Source organism: Aquarana catesbeiana, linkage group LG07 (assembly GCF_042186555.1).
Source record: "Aquarana catesbeiana isolate 2022-GZ linkage group LG07, ASM4218655v1, whole genome shotgun sequence".
In the NCBI taxonomy this organism is placed as follows: Eukaryota; Metazoa; Chordata; class Amphibia; order Anura; family Ranidae; genus Aquarana; species Aquarana catesbeiana.
Genome location: NC_133330.1, coordinates 166,326,385 through 166,352,205, shown reverse-complemented (window position 1 = coordinate 166,352,205; position 25,821 = coordinate 166,326,385). Strand labels below are relative to the sequence as shown.

General features: G+C 42.4%; 1 protein-coding gene across 2 annotated transcripts in view; it reads right to left on the bottom strand.

Moving 5' to 3' along the window:
• DDR2 (discoidin domain receptor tyrosine kinase 2) overlaps window positions 1-25,821 on the bottom strand; it is a 388,089-nt gene that overhangs the window by 172,702 nt on the left and 189,566 nt on the right. For both annotated transcript variants that reach the window (XM_073592847.1, XM_073592848.1), the window contains exons 4-5: window positions 22,328-22,559; window positions 13,969-14,116 (exon numbers count right to left, since the gene is read on the bottom strand). In XM_073592847.1, coding sequence (XP_073448948.1) covers window positions 13,969-14,116; window positions 22,328-22,559 — 380 coding nt within the window. The remainder of the gene's footprint in view (window positions 1-13,968; window positions 14,117-22,327; window positions 22,560-25,821) is intronic.

Here is a 25,821-nt window from a genome sequence, read left to right as displayed (position 1 = left end):
TTCTGTCTCAGTCTGATTCATGGTTTCTGACACCATGGTGCTGCACATGTCATGAGCTATGACACAGACCATGGCTTAACAGTTCAGTTAAGAATTAACATAAGCCCACTGGTTGGCAAGCCTAAAAGGCATGCATATTTCACTCCTATGGCAAGTCATTCCTCTGGCCACTAGAACCATGGCACTCCGTAGACAACGCTACACACCTTTGGCAACATTTAATTTATTTGGTGCTGGCCATATGGCAACTCTCTTGATATATTTGGTTCTTTGGCCCTAGTGGAACTTTCTTGCATGTGCAACACAGCATGGCTATAATCCTAGTACAACAGAATGATTCAAGCCATCTGACATTCTGCATTCTTCCTGTTCAGAAAAAGTATTACTGTGTTGGAAAAATGGTACCGTTACATTTTTCAGGCCGCCACATCATAAAAAATATATAGTCATTTGCAATATAAATCTTTACAGGGGTTGGGGAAGAAATGACACAGCGTAACCAGTCATGTTTTTTATGAGGGGACTAAAGTGAACCAAATAGCCAGCCATTAACACAGATGCGAATTAAGGACTTTTAACTTTGAAGGGCTAGTCATGGTTTGTGGTATTGTACATTTTTTTTTTTTTTTTATATCAAAAAGGGTTTTTATTGAACATTTTAAGTAGATACATCTTCCAGTGTACAATTTTCTACATTTCAGTGTCATATTCATACGATGTAAAGCATAGGTTCTTATAGTATTACTACATAGCCCTCTAATTTTCATTATACCATGTCAAAAGTATATTTAACTCCCAACATCCTTCCAATACGCATGTATTGTACCTCCTTTCCATTTTCATTAACTTATTTATCTAAGGACCCTGTAAGAGCCTTGTCATGACTAGTTCTCTCGGACTAAGTCCAGGCGTGTCTAACCAATTTGACCAAATGCGTTCAAACCTATGTGGGCAGCCTCTATGTTGATATATGTATTTTTCCATAATTAGAGTTTTACCCATATGTGTTATCCACATTTTGACAGAGGGCGGTACTGCAGACTTCCATGCCATTAGTATAAGTTTTCTAGCTTGAAATAGAGCCCTGGAGAAAGCCACTTTAGTTTGTTCCTCTGGGATTACCTCATCCAAAACCCCCAACAAGCAGTGTAAAGGGTCTACCGGTACCGTCGTTTGGAACACTCCATTTAGTATATTAATCACCTCGTGCCAGTACCGATGAAGCTTCGGACACCGCCACAGAAGATGTATAAGATCCGCACTGTGCTGCCGACATCGGCAGCACATGGGGTCTGCCACTCTGCCCATCCTGTGCAACTTGGATGGAGTGTAGTGCACTCTAAGTATTATATAAAGTTGGGACACTTTTTGCGCAACATTAAGGGAACACGTGGGTATGGCCTGTAGCGCTTCCTCCCATTGATCCTCAGTTATCTGACCCAGGTCCCTTCTCCATGCATCAATTGCCTTACATGGGTAGGCACCTAGGTACTTGGCAAGTAGCATCTGGTAACACATGGAAATAATCCCTTTAGTTACACTGGATGACTGCAACACATGGAACACTGGCGTGGGACAAAGTTCCCACTCACCTGCGTCTCCCTGCGCTGCAACTGCGTGCCGAAGCTGTATATATGGATAGTACATAGTGTCTGGGAGCCCAAATGTGTTCTGCAGTTCTGTAAAGGACATCAGTTTACCATGTTTAAATATGTGAGAAAGCACGGTCACTCCGTGGGCCTTCCATCTGGGCTCACACTGTAACTTAGCCAGCTCCACATAGGTGCGATTTCCCCATATTGGGCTGTATTCTGTAAATCCCTGCACCCCTTGTATTTGTCTACTTTTGTTCCATATTTTCTGTACCAGGGATAGTGTCGGAGTTTTTTTGTTAGATTTCGCGAATATTTGTGCCTCTAGACCCAGAGGAATGGTCTCAGCGCCCGTAGCAAAAAGCATCAATCGCGCTGCTGAGCCCATTGGTTCATGCGCCATAGATCCCACAAGGTGTTGCAGCTGCGCCGCAATATAGTATAGCCAGGGGTTGGGGACCGCCAACCCTCCGCCATCCTTTGGATACTGCAACTGCTCTATCCGGACTCTGGGTGCTTTGTTGTGCCATAGCAGTCGTCGAAAAAGGGTATTGACTACTCTGAAAATTTTTAAATGTATCACTACTGGTGAGTTGTGAAGGAAATATAATAGCTGGGGCATTAAAATCATTTTAATGAGATTTGCCTTACCCGCTAGTGACATCATTAAGTTGTTCGTGTTTATTTTGTCTCGAAAGCGGGATAGCAATGGGAATATGTTTAAAGAGCAGAAGTCCCCAACACATGGGGATATCTGGATGCCCAGGTATTTAAATCCAGTGGTGGTTGGTATGGGGCAAGAGTCAGGCAGACTCACATCCCGGCTCTTGTCTAGCATCATCAGGGCCGATTTAGACCAATTTATAGTCAGGCCCGAGAAATGACCAAATCGCTCTATTATATCCATTACCCCCAGCAGTGATTGACTAGTGTCTCCCAGGAATAGCAGCATGTCATCCGCATATAACATGAGCTTTTCATGCAAGTCACCATACCTGAATCCGACTATCCGTGGACTGTCCCTTATTTGAGCCGCCAGAGGTTCTATAGCGATCGCAAAGAGTAGGGGGGACAGCGGACAACCCTGCCTCGTCCCTCTACCCAGAGCGAAAGCGTCTGACATCCTGTTCGCTATTCTAATGTTGGCCTGAGGGGCCGCATACAGCAGTTTTGTCCATGCCACAAACCGCCTTCCAAAGCCAAACCTGTCCAGTGTCGCCCATAAGTATCTCCAGCTAACGCTGTCAAACGCCTTATTGGCATCTAAGGATAAAAGAGCTCTGTGTCCCTCATTGTCAGCCTGTATTTGCATATTCAAATATAGCCTCCGAAGGTTTGTAGCTGTGGACTTCTGCGGCATAAAGCCAGCCTGGTCTGGGTGTATGATTGAGGATATTATGCCATTGACCCGAATTGCCAGGACCTTGGCAAGGATCTTTACATCACTTTGGAGTAGGGATATGGGCCTATACGAACCCGGGTCTACAGGATCCTTCCCTGGCTTAAGCAGTAAAATCACATTTGCTCTGGTCATGGAATCCGGCAATCTACCCCTATCTAGGCTGGAATTGAAAACCTTTAGTAGTTCAGGCAACAATTTTTCTCCATACTGAGAGTATACCTCCATTGGGAGACCATCCTCCCCTGGCGCCTTACAGGTAGGGAAAGAACTCACCGCCACCTGGAGCTCCTCTATAGTTATTGGAGCGTCCAGTTGCCGTCTCGCCTCAACAGACAGTGTGGGTAGATTTATGTTAGCCATAAAAGCATTGAGATCATCATCAGAGTAGGTCTCTCTAGATTTGTATAGATCCCTATAAAAATTTGCCAGCTCAGAGATAATATCATCAGGAGCATTAACTATCTTGCCATTGGCAGCTCGTATGGCTCCTATAGCCGGTGATTGTTGTTGTGATTTTGCAATTTTTGCTAATAGGCGGCCTGTCTTTTCCCCCTCCTCATAAAACGCCAGTTTTGAAAAAAATCTCTTACGTTCTGCAGCGGAGGATCGCACGCGGTCTAAGGAATCCTGAGCCGCGATCCATGCCTCCCTTGCAGAGTCAGTGGGATCATTCACAAATGCCAACTCTAGTTGACTCACCAAGTCCTCCGCCTGCTCTAGCAGGACCGAGGTATTTTGTTTAACCACATTTATTTCCTGAATAAATAATCCTTTACAATATGCTTTAAGCTGTTCCCATTTATACAGGATATCTGTGTGCTGTCTATGTATTCTAAGAAATTTATGGATCTGAGCCTCTATCCGTTCATGCGAAGTAAATAGTTTAAGCCAGAAGGCATTTAGTTTCCATGGGGCCTTAGATAATAGACTGGAGGGTTGCGCGTTCAGCGCATTCATGTCCAGTCAGCCATGACTAGTGGGGAATGATCAGACACCCCCCGTGGGTAGTACTCCACCCTCGAGGTGTATCCCACCATATCTGGAGTGCCGACACAGAGGTCTATACGGGACAGAGAGCCATGTGTCTTGGAGAAACATGAAAACTGTCTATGGTTTGGGTAACGAACCCGCCACAGGTCAGTCCACCCTATTTCCATTAAGAGACGGCTAAGGGCAGTTCCCCGACCTCCCCTGGGTGGAACCATAGGAGGGTGCCTGTCCATTCTTGGGTCCAGGCAGCAGTTAAAGTCCCCCATAATTAATATTGGAATGTCAGGTTTATTAGTCACATATGAAACCAGTAGCTGCAACACTTCCCTCGAGAACGGGGGTGGTATATATATAAATGCCAGAATCATGGTAATTGTATATATTTTGCAATGGAGAAATATAAATCTGCCGGATATGTCTATCAGAGAATCTAGCTCTTGGTATGCTATGGCCTTGTGTATCAGTACACTTACTCCACGGGAAAAAGCAGAGTATGTGGAATGATATGCCTTCCCCACCCATGCATACTGCAGAAAGCTAATCGTATTGTCCTGCAGGTGGGTCTCCTGCAGGCCAATGATGGCGGGGTGGATCCTGCGCATGACTGTAGATATCATTGTTCTCTTCAAAGGATCATTTACCCCCCGCACATTCCAAGACATTATAGGTGTGCTAGCCATACCAAATCATTATGAATTAATCTATGCATATAAAACATTCCTGCATCCTCATATACATTTCCCTTTACGCCCCTGATATGAACTGTGTTGAGTTCAGATGTGGTCGTCACTTGACTTAGCACCTTATGGGCCTTGTGAAAGAGTCCCGTACACTGGAGATGTAGTAGAAAACTGATAAACAAACATCTGCGCCACTGCGCTTTCCTGCGATTACGCTGTTGAATCGATAAGTGAGTTACAGTCAGTGTTCCTGTAATTTCTAACTTGGTGTAGTAGAAGATTCCCAACATCCGCAGGTTTTGATCATTAACCTTCAACTTTTTGCCAACAGGGCAAAGATATCTGTGCCACAGCAACCTAAACAGTAGATTGAAAGCGCACATTGCACTGACATGCACGCCAAATAGGCGGTTAAACTTGTGAGTGTTCAAACACATATTGCAATTAAACTGCCATTCGCTGATGGTGAAATTTTTATCATGAGTCCTCTTTGAACTTTGTAAGACTGCACAAGTGATGGGGCGCCCATCCTGCCCGATTAGTGTGGATTTGACTACGTCATCCGTCTCCATTTTCCCTTCGTGGTCTTCGGATGCCCTGCTCATTGCGGTCTAGCCAATCCGCTGCATCTTGAGCGTTTTCAAAGAAGTGATTTTGATCTCCTGCTGTAATGCGCAGCTTGGCCGGAAAAAGCATGGCGTACTTTAACTGTAGACGTTGCAACCTTTTCTTGACATCCATGAATTTAGACCTTTTTCGCTGCACTTCTGTGGAAAAGTCCGGGTAGAAGGATATTTTAACTCCATTAAAGTGTATTGCTCCCTTTTCTCTGACCAATCGAAGCACCACCTCACGATCCCTGTAATTCAGGAGTCTGGCAAGCACTGACCTTGGGGGACTGCCGGGTGGAAGAGGACGCGGCGGCACCCGATGTGCCCTTTCCACCGCGTATAGGGGTGAGAACGCCTCTTTCCCAAAGATTTCCTGCAGCCAGCCTTCAACAAAATTAGTGGGGTCCCTGCCCTCCACCTTCTCGGGGAGCCCCACAATACGAACGTTGTTGCGTCTCAGGCGATTCTCGATGTCGTCTGTTTTATCAAACGCCTGGTGGGCCTGCTGAGCTGCCACCCTCACTTCTCTGTTCAGGTGAGGCATGTGATCCTCCATGTCGCTCACTCTCCCTTCTCCTGCAGTGGTTCTCTCTCTGATTTTTTGCAAATCATGGCGTAGCAGAGAGACTGTCTCCCGCAGGTCCCCAAATTTCTCTTTGAGATCATCCACCGATGCTGTGCATTTATGAACAGCCTGCAGAATATCACTCAATGATGGTTGGGGACTGTCCTCTGTCTGCATATCAAACAAGGCAGGCATAGGATCAGGAACAGATTCCATGGATTCAGTGTCTTCCAGCCTGTCTGTACTATCTCTGTCTGCCTGCATCGCTGACACTGTTGTGTGCTGTGAATCAGCCTGTGTAACTTCCAGGGTTCCTGCCATTTTCTGAGCATAATATATCATGTCTTTAGGCTGGTCTTTTGTTTTAGGGAGTTTAGGTAGCTTACCCCCGTGCTCCGGTTTCTTGTCCTGGCCGCGTGGAGTCCTCTGTGGCTGAGGATGCCCGGCGCCATCTTGGAATTCCTGGGAGGCCGAAGCTGCGGCGTCTCCTCGGTTCCCCCGGGTCATCATACCCGTTCTAGTTGCCGTTTTAGGGTCTGCCGGCTTCTAGTGACTGTTAGGGGTCGGTTCCGTGCGTTTGCGAGCGCTGTATGTGGTGAGGATAGGATTCTCTGTAGGATCAACAGCGGGAGCTCCGTCGAACACGACTGTTCACATGCCCTGCTAGGCCACGCCCCCCCCGTGGTATTGTACATTTACATTGAAGTAAACCTCTAACGTTGGCAGAATAAAAAAGTATCTCCTACACTGTATGGAAGGTGCTCCAATGTGTTACATCCTACCTTTACAGTGCCTGCCTGCAACTGAGCCCCCAAGGATTCTATGCAAAGCTCCACTCTCCTGCTTGTGAGTATATTTTGAATTTAATAAATTGGGAGTTTTAGCAATACTACAGTATGGTCCTTTATTGTTTTAGTCCTATTATCCGTGAGGAAAGTTGGTGATCTTGTTAAACCATTGATTGATTGGACGTGCTATTGATCTCTTGCAGTTAGAGATCATTGAGATCCGGTAAAGAGGTGGCACTTGCATTTTTTTGGTGGCCTTGCATGTTGGATTAATGTGATATAACAAAAAGCACAGCGCTGGATATAAATGCAAAAATACAACAAAAATTGATATTACTATTAAAGCACCAACAACTTTCATATGTGGTAAAAGAAAAAAATAAAAATGAACAATAACATGAATGCTTCACTATAGTGATATATATGCGTGAACAATAACATGGATGCTTCACTATAGTGATATATATGCGTGACTATTCCCAGTTTTTTATCCACACATTTAGAAAAAGTCCAAAGATGTCAAAACAAATGTCCAAAAAAGCAATTAAATGTGACTTTCTATGAATAATAAATCCGTGACTGTCACCGTGTTGAAATCCCGTCACCTGGTATAGATTGAAGGCTTACCAGATAGCCTCTGAGCAGAGGCATAGAGCTAACAGCTTGGGGTTTGCCCTCCACAGCGGCTGGAACTTTAGCTGGGATGATGGATGTAGATCCACAAACGATCGCCACAGGCTTCCAGACAGCGGTACAATCAGGGAAGAGAGCTCTCACCGATATGGAAGTGTTTAAAAGAAAAGAGAAAACTCCAATGGTGTAGAACGTTTTATCTCTTGTTTATTAAAAGTCGCTCACTGGCATCCATAAAAACACTTTTCCTTGCAAGGAACCAATACAGCTTTAAAACGAAACTCCTCGCATGCGCCGTCGGTACGAGCGTGTCAATCCTACGGCCGTTTCGTCAGAAATGACATCATCAGGGGAACCAGGTGCCCCTGATGATGCCATCACCAGGTGCCCCCAGGTGCCCCCAGGTGCCCCTGATGATGTCATTTCTGACGAAACGGCCGTAGGATTGACACGCTCGTACCGACGGCGCATGCGATGAGTTTCGTTTTAAAGCTGTATTGGTTCCTTGCAAGGAAAAGTGTTTTTATGGATGCCAGTGAGCGACTTTTAATAAACAAGAGATAAAACGTTCTACACCATTGGAGTTTTCTCTTTTCTTTTAAACACTTCCATATCGGTGAGAGCTCTCTTCCCTGATTGTACCGCTGTCTGGAAGCCTGTGGCGATCGTTTGTGGATCTACATCCATCATCCCAGCTAAAGTTCCAGCCGCTGTGGAGGGCAAACCCCAAGCTGTTAGCTCTATGCCTCTGATCAGAGGCTATCTGGTAAGCCTTCAATCTATACCAGGTGACGGGATTTCAACACGGTGACAGTCACGGATTTATTATTCATAGAAAGTCACATTTAATTGCTTTTTTGGACATTTGTTTTGACATAATTTTTGCATCTTTGGACTTTTTCTAAATGTGTGGATAAAAAACTGGGAATAGTCACGCATATATATCACTATAGTGAAGCATCCATGTTATTGTTCACGCATATATATCACTATAGTGAAGCATTCATGTTATTGTTCATTTTAATTTTTTTCTTTTACCACATATGAAAGTTGTTGGTGCTTTAATAGTAATATCAATTTTTGTTGTATTTTTGCATTTATATCCAGCGCTGTGCTTTTTGTTATATCTATTTAGTAGTGCCCTTATCAAGGTATAGTGCATAGCTGCAGGATTTTCCTTCACGGGTGATATTCACTAAGTTACTGTTTGTACACCTAGCGCGAATTTTTTCTTTAGAAACATGTTGGATTAATGTACATAATACTAGGGATGAGCCAAACACCCCCTCCCCCCGGTTCAGTTCGCAACAGAACATGCGAACAGACAAAAAATTTGTTCGAACAAGCGAACACCGTTAGAGTCTATGGGACACGAACTTGAAAAATCAAAAGTGCTCATTTTAAAGGCTTATTTGCAAGTTATTGCCAAAAAAGTGTTTGGGGACCCGGGTCCTGCCCCAGAGGACATGGATCAATGCAAAAAAAAGTTTTTAAAACAGTTTTTTTTCAGGAGCAGTGATTTTAATAATGCTTAAAGTGATACAATAAAAAATTAAATATTCCATTAACCCCTTGCCGACCGGTTCACACCGATATACGTCGGCAGAGTGGCACGTACAGGCATATTAACGTACCTGTACGTTGCCCTTTAAGACGCAGCATCATAGAAGAATATGTAGAAGAATCGACCTAAACTGAGGAAAAAAAAATCGTTTTTTTTATATATTTTTGGGGGATATTTATTATAGCAAAAATTAAAAAATATTGCGGTTTTTCAAAATTGACGCTCTTTTTTTGTTTATAGCACAAAAAATAAAAACTGCAGAGGTGATCAAATACCACCAAAAGAAAGCTCTATTTGTGGGGAAAAAAGGACGCCAATTTTGTTTGGAAGCCACGTCGCACGACTGCGCAATTGTCAGTTAAAGCGACGCAGTGCCAAATCGCAAAAAACACTCTGGACTTGGCCAGCCAAATGGCCCGGGGCTGAAGTGGTTAAATATTGTGCCTGGGGGTTGTACTTAGTATGCCTGTAAAGGAGCGCATTTTTCCTGTGTTTAGAACAATACCACAGCAAGATGACATTTCTAAAGAAAAAAGGTCATTTAAAACTGATTGCGGCTGTAATCAGGGCAGGACTTAGGGTGGTGGGGGCCCCTGGGCTTGAGTCACTTTTGGGCCCTACCTTCTATACATTACTTTAAATAGAACAAAATGTTGACTGGTATCGTAGACAGTGTTACATGTTAAAAAAACGTAATAATCTATTTATATGACCACTGATTGAAGCTTGAAAAACTTTTTTTTCCAAAAATCACTGATCCCCACCATTACTAGTAAAAAATAAATAAATAAAAATGCCATAAATCTATCCCATAGTTTGTAGACGCTATAAATTTTGCACAAACCAATCAATATGCACTTATTGGGATTTTTCTTTTACCAAAAATATGTAGCAGAATACAGATCCGCCTAAACTGATGAAGACGGTTTTTATAGCAAAAAGCAAAAAATATTGCTTTTTTTATCAAAATTGTAGGTCTTTTTCTATTTATATCGCAAAGAATAAAAACCGCAGAGGTGATCAAATACCACCAAAAGAAAGCTCTATTTGTGGGAAAAAAGGGACGTAAATTTTACTTGGGTTACAACGTCGCACAACCGCGCAATTGTCAGTCAGTTAAAGCAACGCAGCGCAGCGCAGTATTGCAAAAAATGGCCTGGTCATGGGGGGGGGTAAAAGGTTCAGGAGCTGAAGGGGTTAAAATTGAACAAGTCAAGACTAAAGGGGTATTTTTTCTTCATACATAATGGCACACATGTATTTTGCTTTTTGACTTGACACATGAATTCATGCTTTTTTTTTTTTTACTCACTTTTAGTCAATTAATTTGGTGCTCTGAGGGGGGGAGGGGCTCCCATGCAGGAGCAATGGAGTCCAGTTGGTTGGGTCCAATCATTTCAATGTCCGTGTCCGCAGCCTTCTACTTCTTGTATCCACGCCGCTCTGCAGACTGCAAGGTGGACAAGATGGAGGGAGGAGGTGGGTGGAGCCAACACTCACCAGGGGCGGAGTCCTGCAGTCAGTGTGAGTGACTGTATGGACAAGATGGAGGAGGTGCTGCAGGTGGGAGGGCCAATACACTCATGGGCGGCGCAGAGGAGGAAGATTGCTGGCCTCTGCTACACAGTGCCAGACTGCAGCAACAACTGCCTATCAGCCCAGGAAAGACAGATACACTTATGCAGGCTCCTCCGCTCCAGGCAGCACCTGTCATGGTCACGTCGGCTCTGAGTCTGAGACTCCGAGTCCGACGTGACTGACTCAATGATGTCACTCGTTGCTAGACGCCAGGCGGCCCAGGCGCTAGCAACGAGTGCAGGGTTGCCAAGCCAACGGCGCAGCTCCACCCACCTCCGGGCTCCTCCTGGTCCGTCCTGCGTAATTACACATTAGAGTCTCTCTCTCTCTGCGCTGCTGATTGGCTGATGAGACAGAGAGAGAGACTCAGGCAGAGCAGCGCTGCAGCCAAGTGAGGACCAGTGTGAGTCACTGCTGTTTCATCCGATCTAGCTGAAGATATATGAAGATATTTAAAATGTAAATGGGCGGGGCCCCCTATTGGGTGGGGTCCATGGGCTTGAGCCCAGTCAAGCCCAATGGTAAGTCCGGCCCTGGCTGTAATGTATTGTTGGATCCCGGCAATATAAAAAAAATTCATTGAAAAAAACGGCATGGGTTCCCCCCCATCCATTACCAGGCCCTTTTGGTCTGGTATAAATATTAAGGGGAACCCCGCACCAAAATTTTTTTAAAAAATGTCTCAGGGTCCCCCCAAAATCCATACCAGGCACTTTAGGTCTGGTATGGATTTTAGGGGGAACCCTGCACCAATTTTTTTTTTAAATGGCATAGGGTCCCCCTAAAACATCTTGTCCCCATGTTGATGGGGACAAGGGCTTCATCCTCACAACCCTTGCCCGGTGGTTGTGGGGGTCTGCAGGCGAGGGGCTTATTGGAATCTGGAAGCCCCCTTTAACAAGGGGACCCCCAGATCCCGGCCCACTCTATGTGAATGGATATGGGATACATTGTACCCCTACCAATTCACCAAAAAAAGTGTAAAAAATAGTAAAAATGACAGGAGACATTTTGGGACAAATCCTTTATTTTAAAAAAAAAATGTCCCGCGATGTAAATCCATCTTTGATGACAGTGCCCGACAGACCAAAAAAAGAAAGAAAAACCTGCAACAACTCAGCCTCCATGGGAGGCTCCCGCCCACTGATGCTTCTTTGGGATGACAGCTGTTATATAACTGAGGGCAGGGCCACCCGGTGATGTAAACCGGTAACCCCGCCCCCCTCTGACGCCATGTGATGTTAGAGGAAGGCGGGGCCACCCGGTGATGTAAACGGATGACCCTGCCCCCTCTGACACCACGTGATGTCAGAGGAAGGCTGAGTCACCTGTTTATGTCAGCGGGTGGCCCCGCCCTCAGCTATATAACAGCTGTTATCACAAAGAAGCGTCAGTCGGCAGGAGCCTCCCATGAAGGCAGAGTTGTTGCGGGTTTTTTTCGGTATGTTGCCTGGTACGGAGAGGGAGGGGGCCGCTCTCTCGTCCCCCCTCTTTTCCTGAGGCCTGCTAGGTTGCGTGCTTGGATAAGGGCCTGGTATGGATTTTGGGGGGGGAACCCATGCCATTTTTTTCAATTATTTTTTTCTATATTTCCGGGATCCCCCACACATTTTGGTGCACTGTTTCCCTTAATATTCATACCAGACCCAAAGGGCCTGGTAATGGACTGGGGGGGGGACCCATGCCATTTTTTTCAATGAATTTTTTCTATATTTCCGGGATCCCACAATACATTACAGCCGCAATCAGTTTTAAATGACATTTTTTCCTTTAGAAATGTAATTTTGCTGTGATATTGTTCTAAACACGGGAAAAATGCGCTACTTTACAGGCACACTAAGTGCAACCCCCAGGCACGATATTTAAAGGAATATTTCATTTTTATTTATTCACTTTAAGCATTATTAAAATCACTGCTCCTGAAAGAATGGCCATTTTTAAAACTTTTTTTGCATTGATACATGTCCCCTGGGGCAGGACCCAGGTCCCCTTTTTATGGCAATAACTTGCATATAAGCCTTTAAAATGGGCACTGTTCGGCGAACAGGGCGAACACCCGATGTTCAAGTCAAACTTACATTCGACTCGAACATCAGGCTCATCCCTACATAATACATATATGAACACTTGATTGCCCCTAGTGGCCTTTATTTGGACGCTGGGAGTGGACTTTTAAATGTATTATTATTTATATTCATTAATATCTTTTCACTAATTGTGTTTTTTTTTAAACATGTTTTTCCATTAATTGTGTTTTTCATCATGGTCTATTGCTTTTTATGTTAATTACTTTGCAGTGAAGATATTATTGTTTTTCATTTTTGTGTTCACTGCACAAGAGGTTTAATGACTACTAATTTATTTAAATAGGGGTTTACACACTTTTTAAAACATTTATTACACTGTAACAGTGGTCATTCAAAGCATGTCTTGAATTCAGCTATTTTGGGAAACCAATAAATTGGAGGGTTTAGTTCCGCTTTAAATACAACTTCAAATCTGTCATCTACACTGTGCTTCTAAAGTAAAGGTGAATTATCTGACCTCTGTTTAAGCACAAGTTCACATTGGGCCGATTTGGCATGCAATTTGACATGTCAAATCGCATGCCAAATCGGAGCCTATTGCCGACAATGGCATCATCCAAATTGGTGCGACGCCGACTTTGCATCAATTCCCAAAAGCTTGCTTTTTGTTGTATGTTTCCTAAGTTTTAGTTTTTGTTTGCTTCTGCCTTCTGGAAGCTCTCCTACCTCTCAGGCTCTACCTGTGCAGGATGTGTGCTAATTGTTCCTGAACTCCCAGACCTGCTGCCAGGGGAGGACACATCTGTCTGGAGGAAAATAGGCCCAGAGCTGGGGCTTGATGCTTGCACTATTTTGCTGGAGGTGTTTGCTCGGGAGGAGTAAAGCTAAATTTTGAATAGAGGTACCAGAGAGGAACTTTGGCTACTAGAGAGAAGTGGGGAATAGCTTGGGCCTCACAGGACATCTGGGGATTTGTCCAGAGAAGGATAAGTGCTGTAACTACTTACATTTGAAAGAATATAGGTTATTTTCTCTGTATGGCTGTAAATAGGGTTTTTTGCTGTTTTCAGTCTGTTCTAATATATAGAGTGCCAGTCTCAGCATTAAAGCGCTTTTCTGTATGACTGGACACAGTATTTTGGAGTCTGTGGTATGTGCTGTATTTTTGGGGTATCCTGTGTCCCTAACCCTCTCTCCTTGGAGTTTATTGCCCCTTCATAAACTCTATTATTGTTCAAAAATGACTGACTTGACAATCACTAATTGTCAAGAATAATACCTTGAGTTCTAGGGGTCCCTAATAGCAGGGGGTAAGAGGGTGCTACACTTAATAACAGTAGACACAGACAACCATAAAAATAGAAAACTTTTATAAACACAACATTAAAGTACTCTATAGGCTTTTTTTGGTAGCAAGTAGAGGTAAAAGGTATTTTTAAAGTTTTCATTTTGGCAGCTAACTAAAAAATACATAATTAAATATCTAATAATAACAGCACATTTCCAAAGGTAATTGTTTGACGCTATTGGACTCTTACCTAGCCACACACAGCCATATAGCTCCACTCGTAAACACACATTCATAGAATGATCAGTAACTGGGATGAAACGTAAAAACCTAGCAATAATCGGTGGTTCCAGATCCTTTAAGACTATGTCATAAGGGTTGACATTTCCTTCAACAACCTGTAAAAATATGTGATTTAATGAGAATATTAGGTTTAGAAATAAGGAAATAATAGTGTAATTTCTTATTATGATAACTGTATACAGTACATATGTAAAGCTAATCAATGATTACAAGCAGGGATTAAAATTTACTGTTCATTTTAGTGCAGCATGTGGCTTAAAAAAAATAATAAAAAACAATTTTGGTAGTTGTGCAATGCTAAATCCTGTGTTACATAATTGGAACAGGAGGGCTTTAGAATCTTATTTTTTCACAGTAGAACATTTTTTAAAAATATTATGGCCCTCATTTTTTCAAGAACCTAACCTGGCACCCCAAGTTGGAGTCCCCAAAGTTAGGTGTTGACAATTGTGAGGAAGTTGATGTGAAATGGAACCCCACTTACAACCCAAAGAAAAAGCTTAAAACATCTACCATGTTTCGTTAGTATTCTTCAGTAGTTCAGATGCACCTAGATAATGGGGAATGTGAGCTAAACAGCTTAAACCCCTTTATGAGCCAACAGCTCTCAGACATAAATCAAAACATTTGCAACTTCGCACTAGGATGTTAACAGTTCCCAGGGAAATTCTTAGAAGCTCTTTGGCAGACGTTTCTACTGATTCCCAAAGTACAAAACACAAATGATTCACCAGTTCATGCGCTGATCAAAGAAACCCCAAGTCTTGAATACATGAAATAAGCATCTTCTATCACTAAAACGCTGCAGTTCTCTAGTAAATCCACTGGGTGGTGGAATTATATCTAAACAAGCAATGAGAAGAGGAAAAAGTGCACATCCACCCTAGTGTGATACTGTTTATTAAAACACATAATAAAAAATTTCACAAGTTGCACTCACATTTGGAAGTGTATGTACAGGCGTGAAGTACAAATATTCTCGTCTCCCAGATGGTCGCTGTAAGATGTATCGTGGAACAAGGGACATCCAATCTCTCCAAAGCTGGATGGCAGCTCACAAGCCGCCCATCAGCACCTCTGACATGCACGGAAGACAGCACATGCGCCCGAGCCAGCTGGCGCCATGCAACGATGGTATGACCCGCAGCACAGGGAGAACCGATAAAGACAGAGAGTAGTACATGAGCCCATAGGGTTGCTATGACAACACGTTTCAGAGACATGGCCTCTTTTAACAAGACACGCCCATACCGCTGACACACAGCTATTTATTGGGAGTTTCCACTGGATCAGTCAGACCAGGTGTCACGCACACACCACCAATCCCTGCCTTATTATATTTATTGGGAGTTTCGTCACCTCCCCTCCAACCCATCTTAAAGGGGCCTTGCCAGGAGAGAAAAACTCACATTAATAACAGTAAATGGGGCTGATAGCAACCTTAACTATTAGATTCCTTCAGAAATTACACACACAGAAGACTTTATATATATAAAAGAGAATATATGCTAAAAACATCTAATAAATTCATGTAATAATCAAAAACATAAAATCATGTAAATTCGTGACAAATCTATAAACAATAAAATCATGGCAGCACTACCACCTTTACCTCATTTATAATACTTCATTATTCTTTCATAGAAATTTCCAACACTTTACACCCACATTACCTAATAATAAAGATTAAAAAGTGAAAAAAGAAGGAAATTATTAAAAATAAAATGTGTAAAATATGATGATGATAACCCAAATATTTAGCAAAAATGGGGAATGGGGTGTAAATTAGACCAATCCCCTTCCCATTATATCTACTCTTTTAAGATGGAATCCTATATATTTGGGGGTATATTTATCCTAAATACTAACTACTCCCATTTATTAAACCATAGTTTTGGTATGTATGGCCCTGGCTGATAGGCCCTACAACCACTAGCCATGGACATATCTAAACTATTTCCTATTGTGACCAACACCTAATCATGGAGTGAACTGCAATATCCAATTGCCTGACACGCTTAAAATAGGGTACTAATCTCTAATTCCTTGTTTAACCCATCGGGAGACATCATATTTAGTGTAAGAATCCAAAATGTCTCCCGCATACATAAAAGGAACTATGTGGCTTCTTCTTCTATGTAGGAGGTGCGAAACATGCGTACTAGGTTTGGTGAGTACTGGCGATACATAGAACAGAAAAAAGGACATGCATAGTGTCCCCCGGCACCTCTGTCTGGTACATGGAGGCAGTACAGAGGGCCTGGAACTCTTTGGCATTGAAGCCATATCCATGTCACTCCCTGAAGGAGACATTTTGGATTCTTACACTAAATACGATGTATCCCGATGGGTTAAATGAGGAATTAGAGATTAGTACCCTAATTTAAGTGTGTCCGGCAATTGGATAATGCAGTTGACTCCATAATTAGGTGTTGTTCATAATAGGAAATAGTTTAGATATACCCATGGCTAGTGGTTGTAGGGCCCATCAGCTGGGACCATACATACCAAAGCTATGGTTTAATAAATGAGGTAACTTAGTATTTAGCATAACCCCCAAATATTTAGGATTCCATCCTAAAAGAGTAGATATAATGGGAAAGGGATTGGTCTAGTTTACAACCCCCCCCCCCTCCACCATTTTTTGCTAAATATTTGGGTAAGTTATCATTATCACATTTTACACTTTTTATTTCTAAAATGTCCTTTTTTTTCACTTTTCAATCTTTATTATTAGGTCTTGTTGGTGGAAAGTGTTGGAAATTTCTATTAAAGAATAATGAAATGATACATGCTTTAATTTTATTTTTTATTGGTTGAACTAGATGGACTTGTGTCTTTTTTCAACTTGACTAACTACTGTGCTTCCCCCGAAAACAAGACCTACCCTGAAAATAAGACCTACTGTGATTTTCAGGGATGGCTGCAATACAAGCCCTACCCCGAAAATAAGCCCTAATTTAAGGTGATTGTAGAATCCTAGAATCCAATCTATTACAGTATTATATAATGTAAAATGTGTATGCTTCTGTAATATAATTGTTCCAAATACCTCTGGTACAGCGCCGGTCGGTGCTCAGCTGACCTCCTGCTGCTTTCCTCCTCTTCTCCCAGCTGTCAGTGGGGGATCTTAGCCCCCCTCCTCTGCAGTGCTTGGAAAGGGGAAGAGAGCTCCGGTGGGTCAAGGAAGCGCAGAGCGGCGCTATAACGAAGGTATTTGGCACAATTATATTACAGTGACACACACATTTTACATTATATAATACTGTAATAGAGTGGATTATAGGATTTTACAACCAATTTTATTTGATTCACACTGGGGATTCCTGACAGGCAGGGAGGGAGAGAAGACAGCACATTACAGGAGAAGACCTACCCTGAAAATAAGCCTTACTGTGTCTTTTGTTGCCAAAATTAATATAAGACCCAGTCTTCTTTTGGGGAAAAACGGTATGTAACTATGTAAGGTGGTAGAGCTGCCAAGATTTTATTTTTAATAGATTTGTCATGAATTGACATGAATTTATATGTTTTTAATTATTACATGAATTTAGTAGATGTTTTTAGCATATATTCTCATATATATATATATATATATATATATATATATATATATATATATAGTCTGTGTGTGTAATTTCCAAAGGATTCTAGTAGTTAAGGTCACTATCAGCCCCATTTACTGTTATTAAAGTGAGTTTTCTGCTCCTGGCCGGGCCCCTTTAAGATGGGTTGGGAAGGAGGTGAGGCAACTCTCAATAAATATCCATGTATCAGAGGTATGAGCGTGACTTGATAATGGAGGCCACGCCTCTGAAACACAGCTGGTCCGTGCGCATGCGTAGTCTTCCGTGCATGCTGGAGGTGCTGTTGGGAGGCTTGTGAGCTGCCATCAGCTTTGGGGGGTTGGATATCCCTCGTTCCACGATACATCTTACAGCGACCATCCGGGAGAAGAGAATATTTGTACTTCATGCCTGTACATACACTTCCGAATGTGTGTGCAACACGTGAACGTTTTTATTATGTGTCTTATTGAACAGTATCACACTAGGGCGGAGGCGCTCTTTCCTCTTCTTTTTGCCTGTTTCTACTGATTCCCTTCCCTAAAATCATTGAAACAATGAAACAATGCACCACCTGACTTGCCACTTGCACTACAATCAACCTGCCTCTGAGGGGCTCTGAAGAATCACCCTGTGCTTTAGCAATTGGATGAAGATCAGATCAGGAATAAACACAAACATTGCGCTCCGATCCTCTTAGTCCCACAGCCCTCTTTGAAATGTCATTTGTTTCATGGTGTGAGCACACTCTTTTGACTCTTATTACTGACCCAAGTCTCTGGGTGTACTTTAGAGCAAAACAAAGAAATCTTTTCACATTTCTGAACACGTTAAGTAATTGGTAAAAATAAACAGCAAACATTTATATTGGAACAAAATTTTGATCATAAATGCAGGCCTTTTTACCCTTACAGGGCCAAAAGTACAAATCTCAAGCATTGACAACAAAATAGGCAGTTCACAAAGCTATGGGACATATTAACCTCTCAAAGTCTCTATGCTTTACTGTTTCCTTTTCCAGTTGGAAATAAAAAATTGGAGGAAAAGATTTCCTGCTACAGACCAACATGAATCCCATTGTGAATTTTGAAAAAAGTGGTTTAACCTGTAAACCCAGCTGAGTAGGCACAGAAGTTTTTGCTCCCTAAATTTTAAACTTATTTTCACAGGAGGTGGACATGGAAAGATACATAAAAGACTTAATACCCCTGAAGTATGTAGCACCCTGGAGTTTAGTCAGGGAGCTCCTCACAAATTTGCTTGCCAAGAGTAGTTTTCTTGGTCGATTGATAGGGATCTATTGGTTTCTCCCTAAGTTTGGCCTTGTTGCACTTTTCTCTTCTACCACTAGGTGGTCGGGCACTTGGTGGTACTAGATACGAGAATGGTAACCCAAGGTCAGATTATGGATAAGTCGGTATCTCAGCCAATGGGCAGAGGTTTTCTTGAATCTCTTGGCCTGCTGGGTGAGCCTATATATTCGGGTGAGGTCAGGTGATCTATGTTCTTTGCCACCTGGACGCCTGTCTGGGTGGACGTGTGTCGTCTGCCCCGGGCTGCTAGGCCAGAGATTGGGCCTATTCCGGGGGCATCTGGCTACTAGGCTGTGTGAGGGCCTATCCAGTAAGTAGGAGAGCAGCGTAGGGTTGGGGTTTGCGGCTTGCAGTCCAACCAGAAGTGACGGTTCTTCCAGCCAGAGAACCTGTCAGTGGTCAGAGGTAGAAGGGAAGCTGTCGCCATGAAGGGACAAATCGCCTTTACTAGGGACCATAGTGAGTAACTGAAGGAAGTACCGGAACCATAATCTCACGGAAAGTGCACGGTGGAGAATCGGGAAACTTCAGGCGGTGATCAAGTCAGGGACCCAACCAGCGGAGGAGACGCTTGCAGAGTAGCCTTGTGTGTCAAGCCAGGGACCAAGCTGGTTAGCAGGGGTAAAGCTTGAGAAGTATCTGGAGTGTCAAGCTAGGGACCCAGCAGAGAAGCGGGGGTGAGGCTTGAGGAGATACCACCGCAAACCTTGGAGGAGCTCAAGGAATTCATAGTCAGTGAGTCAGAGGGTCTAGAGAGAGACCAGGAGCTCAGTATTGAAGAACTAAAAGGAGCAGTTGTAGTGGAGCTGAAAGAACTGTTATGTTTGAGTTAGGAACTGTTAAAGGACTGTCATCATAGGAGACAGCATTCCTGCAAGTGCAGATGTGGCTTCTTGCTGGGGCCTTTCCCTGCACGGTTGTCCTCCTACTGAAGTCTCTGAGTCTGCCAATTGAGTTTGCAACTATCTATGGGTGTCCTGGCACTAACCCTCTTTCCCCAAAAAATATATAAAAAGGACTGTCAAAAGAAATAAAACCTCTTTTACATCCAAGAAGTGTCTGGCGACCAATGACTTTCACCATCTTTGCACCCAATATGCCTCCCAACCCACCACATATTGAAGGATGTCAGCTATCTTTGGCCTTGGAGATCCTCATTAGACCCAAAGTGGTAAAAGACCTTGCTATATGTATTTTTATAACATCTGTTATATCATACATATCATTACCATTTCATCAGTGCAAAGATTGGAAAGCTTACTTCATTTTAGCTCCACCATCTAGCAAATTATGAAAGAATACACTTTATACCATATTAACTGTTTAATACTATAAAATTAATCCGTTTATATACTTTTCATTTTTCAGCATCCATGTTTCCCTTTTTTACTGGATTCTGTATATGTTGTATCTTATGTACTGTTGAATTTATATTTATATAATAACCACTGTTCTAAACTACACAAATCATTTGGCATGGTTTTAAAAGCTATGTAAGATAAGAGGCTGCCTGAAAACTCCAATAAGTTGGTCAACTTTGATTGTGTGTGGCCAGCTTTACTTGGTGAAGTAACCTATCCCCTAGTACAGTGGGGCAAAAAAGTATTTAGTCAGCCACCAATTGTGCAAGTTCTCCCACTTAAAAAGATGAGAGAGGCCTGTAATTGTAATACCTCAACTATGGAAGACAAAATGTGGAAACAAATCCAGACAATCACATTGTCTGATTTTTGAAAGAATTTATTTGCAAATTATGGTGGAAAATAAGTATTTGGTCACCTACAAACAAGCAAGATTTCTGGCTCTCACAGACCTGTATCTTCTTCTTTAAGAGACTCCTCTGTCCTCCACTCATTACCTGTATTAATGGCACCTGTTTGAACTTGTTATCAGTATAAAAGACACCTGTCTACAACCTCAAACAGTCACACTCCAAACTCCACTATGGTGAAGACCAAAGAGCTGTCGAAGGACACCAGAAACAAAATTATAGACCTGCACCAGGCTGGGAAGACTGAATCTGCAATAGGTAAGCAGCTTGGTGTGAAGAAATCAACTGTGGGAGCAATAATTAGAAAATGGAAGACATACAAGACCATTGATAATCTTCCTCGATCTGGGGGCTCCACGCAAAATCTCACACTGTGGGGTCAAAATGATCACATGAACGGTGAGCAAAAATCCCAGAACTACACGGGGGGACCTAGTGAATGACCTGCAGAAAGCTGGGACCAACGTAACAAAGGCTACCATCAGTACCACACTACGCCGCCAGGGACTCAGATCCTGCAGTGCCAGACGTGTCCCCCTGCTTAAGCCAGTACATGTCTGGGCCCATCTGAGGTTTGCTAGAGAGCATTTGGATGATCCAGAAGAGGATTGGGAGAATGTCATATGGTCAGATGAAACCAAACTAGAACTGTTGGTAGAAACACAACTCGTTGTGTTTGGAGGAGAGAGAATGCTGAGTTGCAACCAAAGAACACCATATCTACTGTGAAGCATGGGGGTGGAACATCATGCTTTGAGGCTGTTTCTCTGCAAAGGGAAAAGGACAACTGATCCGTGTATATGAAAGAATGCATGGGGCCATGTATCGTGAGATTTTGAGTGCAAACCTCCTCCCATCAGCAAGGGCATTGAAGATGAAATGTGGCTGGGTCTTTCAGCATGACAATGATCCCAAACACACCGCCTGGGCAATGAAGGAGTGGCTTCGCAAGAAGCATTTCAAGGTCCTGGAGTGGCCTGGCCAGTCTCCAGATCCCAACCCCATAGAAAACCTTTGGAGGGAGTTGAAAGTCCGTTTTGCCCAGCGACAGCCCCAAAACATCACTGCTCTAGAGGAGATCTGCATGGAGGAATGGGTCAACATACCAGCAACAGTGTGTGACAACCTTGTGAAGAGTTACAGAAAATGTTTGACCTCTGTCATTGCCAACAAAGGATATATAACAAAGTATTGAGATGAACTTTTGATATTGACCAAATACTTATTTTCCACCATAATTTGCAAATAAATTCTTTCAAAAATCAGACAATGTGATTGTCTGGATTTGTTTCCTCATTTTGTCTCTCATAGTTGAGGTATACCTATGATGACAATTACAGGCCTCTCTCATCTTTTTAAGTGGGAGAACTTGCACAATTGGTGGCTGACTAAATACTTTTTTGCCCCACTGTACCTTAACAACAATCCATTATCCATATTTTTCTTACATTATAGGTCAAGATTACCAAACTATAGTTTAGTTCAGGGTAGATGTTGGGCTGATGGGGTTTAATCTCCAGCCAGCACCTTCTGTCTCAGTCATGCACATCTCTGCAGCTTCCATGCCCATTTCTTTAAGGAAATCACTGTTACAGATTGTGGTAATTCACCCTTTAGAAAAGTTTAAATTATACAGCTGGTTATATGTGTTTGTACCTGACTGCCGTGGCGATTTTTCCAGGAGATCCAACGAGTGCCATCTCTACTGTAGTTTATTTTAAACATCTGAGCAAATTCATTGCCATGTCCTCCTGCATGTCGACCTTGAGTGCCTACCAAGGTTATGAAATGAAGGACCCGCAAATCAATCTGCAGAAATTCTGTCAGTTCTTCTGGATCTACCGGTAACTCTGGACACCATGCCCCATCTCCTTCTTCTAAATCCAACCTATTTGACAATAAGTTTCAGACTTTATTTACATTTACCCTTACATTAAACAGATGATAGAACGCTAATTCCTTTTATAATGATTTGCACAATTTTTTTGAAGCAATAACACAGTTATAAATGTATGAATGGAACTATTATATATACAGTATCTCACAAAAGTGAGTACACTCCTCACATATTTGTTAATATTTTATTATATCTTTTCATGTGACAACACTGAAGAAATGATACTTTGCTACAAGTAGTGAGTGTACAGCTTGTATAACAGTGTCAATTTTCTGCCTCCTCAAAATAACTCAACACACAGCCATAAATGTCTAAACCACTGGCAACAAAAGTGAGTACACCCCTAAGTGAAAATGTCCAAATTGGACCCAAAGTGTCAATATTTTGTGTGGCCACCATTATTTTCCAGCACTGCCTTAAATCTCTTGGGCATGGAGTTCACCAGAGCTTCACAGGTTGCCACTGGAGTCCTCTTCCACACCTCCATGACGACATCACGGAGCTGGTGAATGTTAGAGACTTTGCGCTCCTTCATCTTCTGTTTGAGAATGCCCCACAAATGCTTAATGGGGTTTAGGTCTGGAGACAAGCTTGGCCAGTCCATCACCTTTACCCTAAGCTTCTTTAGCAAGGCAGTGGTCGTCTTGGAGGTGTGTCTGGGGTCATTATCATGTTGGAATACTGCCCTGCGGCCCAGTCTCTGAAGGGAGGGGATTATGCTCTGCTTCAGTATGTTACAGTACATGTTGGCATTCATGGTTCCCTCAATGAACTGTAGCTCCTCAGTGCAGGCAGCACTCATGCAGCCCCAGACTATGACACTCCCATCACCATTCTTGACTGTAGGCAAGACACAATTTTCTTTGTACTCCTCACCTGGTTGTCATCACACATGCTTGACACCATCTGAACCAAATAAGTTTATCTTGGTCTCATCAGACCACATGACATTGTTCCAGTGATCAATGTCCTTAGTCTGCTTGACTTTAGCAAACTGTTTGCGGGGCTTTCTTGTGCATCTTCTTTAGAAGAGGCTTCCTTCTGGGACGACAGCCATACAGACCAGTTTGATGCAGTGTGCGGCGTATGGTCTGAGCACTGACAGGCTGACCCCCCACCCCTTTAACCTCTGCAGCAATGCTGGAAGCACTCAAAAGTCTATTTCCCAATGACAACCTCTGGATAAGACGCTGAGCATGTGCACTCAACTTCTTTGGTTGACCATGGTGAGGCCTGTTCTGAGTGGAACCTGTCCTGTTAAACCACTGTATGGTCTTAGCCACTGTGTGGCTCAGTTTCAGGGTCTTGGCAAACTTCTAATAGCCTAGGCCATCTTTATGTAGGGCAACAATTATTTTTTTCAGATCCTCAGAGAGTGCTTTGCCATGAGGTGCCATGTTGAACTTCCAGTGATCAGTATGAGACAGTGAGAGTGATAATATCAAATTTAACATACCTGCTCCCCATTAACATCTGAGACCTTGTAACACTAAGGGGTAACATGACACCGGGGAGGGAAATTAGCTAATTGTGCCCAATTTGGACATTTTCACTTAGAGGTGTACTCACTTTTGTTGCCAGTGGTTTAGACATTAATGGCTGTGTGTTGAGTTATTTTGAGGGGACAGCTCATTTACACTGTTATCCAAGCTGTACACTCAATACTTTACATTGTAGCAAAGTGTAATTTCTTCAGTGTTGTCACATGAAAAGATATAATAAAATATTTACAAAAATGTGAGGGGTGTACTCACTTTTGTGAAATATTGTATATACATAAAATGTAATTGTAGACCAAAACAAAAGCAGCACAGGCATTACTAATTTGGATTTAAATCCAGATGTCAGTTGCACAGTAAAATGGAAATACAACAATATTTGGCACAAACTAATTTGTGCATTAATAGAAAATACTTGGAATTCAATGGAAAAATAAAACCATGTTGTTGTTCAATGATCCATATTTTAGACGTCCCTACATTGCACTTGATCATGTCAGAGCTGTGGATGCTGGCCAGAGCACCAAATCGAAAAGGCTTCAGGGGACCAGTCACATGTAAGCATTTATAAAGTAAGTAAGAGGGGTACCCTAGGCAAAAATGAGCATTTAACCCCGCCAGACCCTCGTTGTAACTGTCAATTTTTCATTTCCCCCGACCTCTGGAGGGGATTTTTCTTTCACTTCTTATCTTGGAGACACAAGAGGAAATGAAAGGACATCTCCCCAAAGTGAGGGGAATTCTAATCTTAGACAGCTGTCCCCAAGACATTTGTCTGCTTTGGAAGATTTTCCCTCACTTCTTGCTCTCATGATAAGTATAAGTATAAAATTTAGGATTTTTCACTTTCTGACTCAGTAATAGTAATAATTGTCACCAGGATGAACAGAGGGTGAATCTTCCCAGCAGGAACAGCAAAAAAAAAAAAACATGAGTCACTTTTAGTGACCACCGTACATTGAGTTTGGAGACATGACATGGACAGTTGGTATGAAATCTGGAGGGCAGAAATGTAAATTTAAAGTAAAAAGCCTGAAAGAATTAATATAAGGTGAAAAAAAAAAAACACAACTGCATATGCACTCATATGTATATAGAGCAAATACTTTAAGGATAACTTGGTTTAAAAATGCCCAAAATAACCCCAAACTTCCTAATCAAATGACTAAATATAATCATAGATGCCAAGTATGGGCATAGCCAGGTTGACGCTCTCTATAGCTGGCTGTAAGTAGAAGCACACTATGGCAGAAACACCTGGCTCCTTTAGGCTGTAAACCCTGCCAGGCTGTGAGCAAGCAATGAAAGTACTTCTTGATGTAAATACTGTATGAATTTGAGGTCTGTGATTTTATTTAGCCTTTTTATTGAGGAGGGTGTGGGGGATTTTGACAGCTTATAAAGCAAACATAAAGTTACCATTTAATAATGGAACATTCATTTTTTTTGTGCTGAAAATTGGCTGATGTTTTTTGGTGTGGTAGTGTTGGCACTTACAGTTTTGTCACTTATTCACCATATTTGTAAATGTAACCCTTAAACCCTATTTCTAACAAAAAAACTAAGACATGAACTTAAGGTTGAACTCGGCGAAAAACCTTTCATTTTAATATATTTCTCAATAGCCACAAAGGATTTAAATCCACTTTGTGTGTATCCCATTACGAACCTAAATATTACTTTGTAAAAGTAGTGATGACATCATGACTGTGCTATACAAAGCCTATGAGGAAAGCAGAGCTGTAGGAGGGACC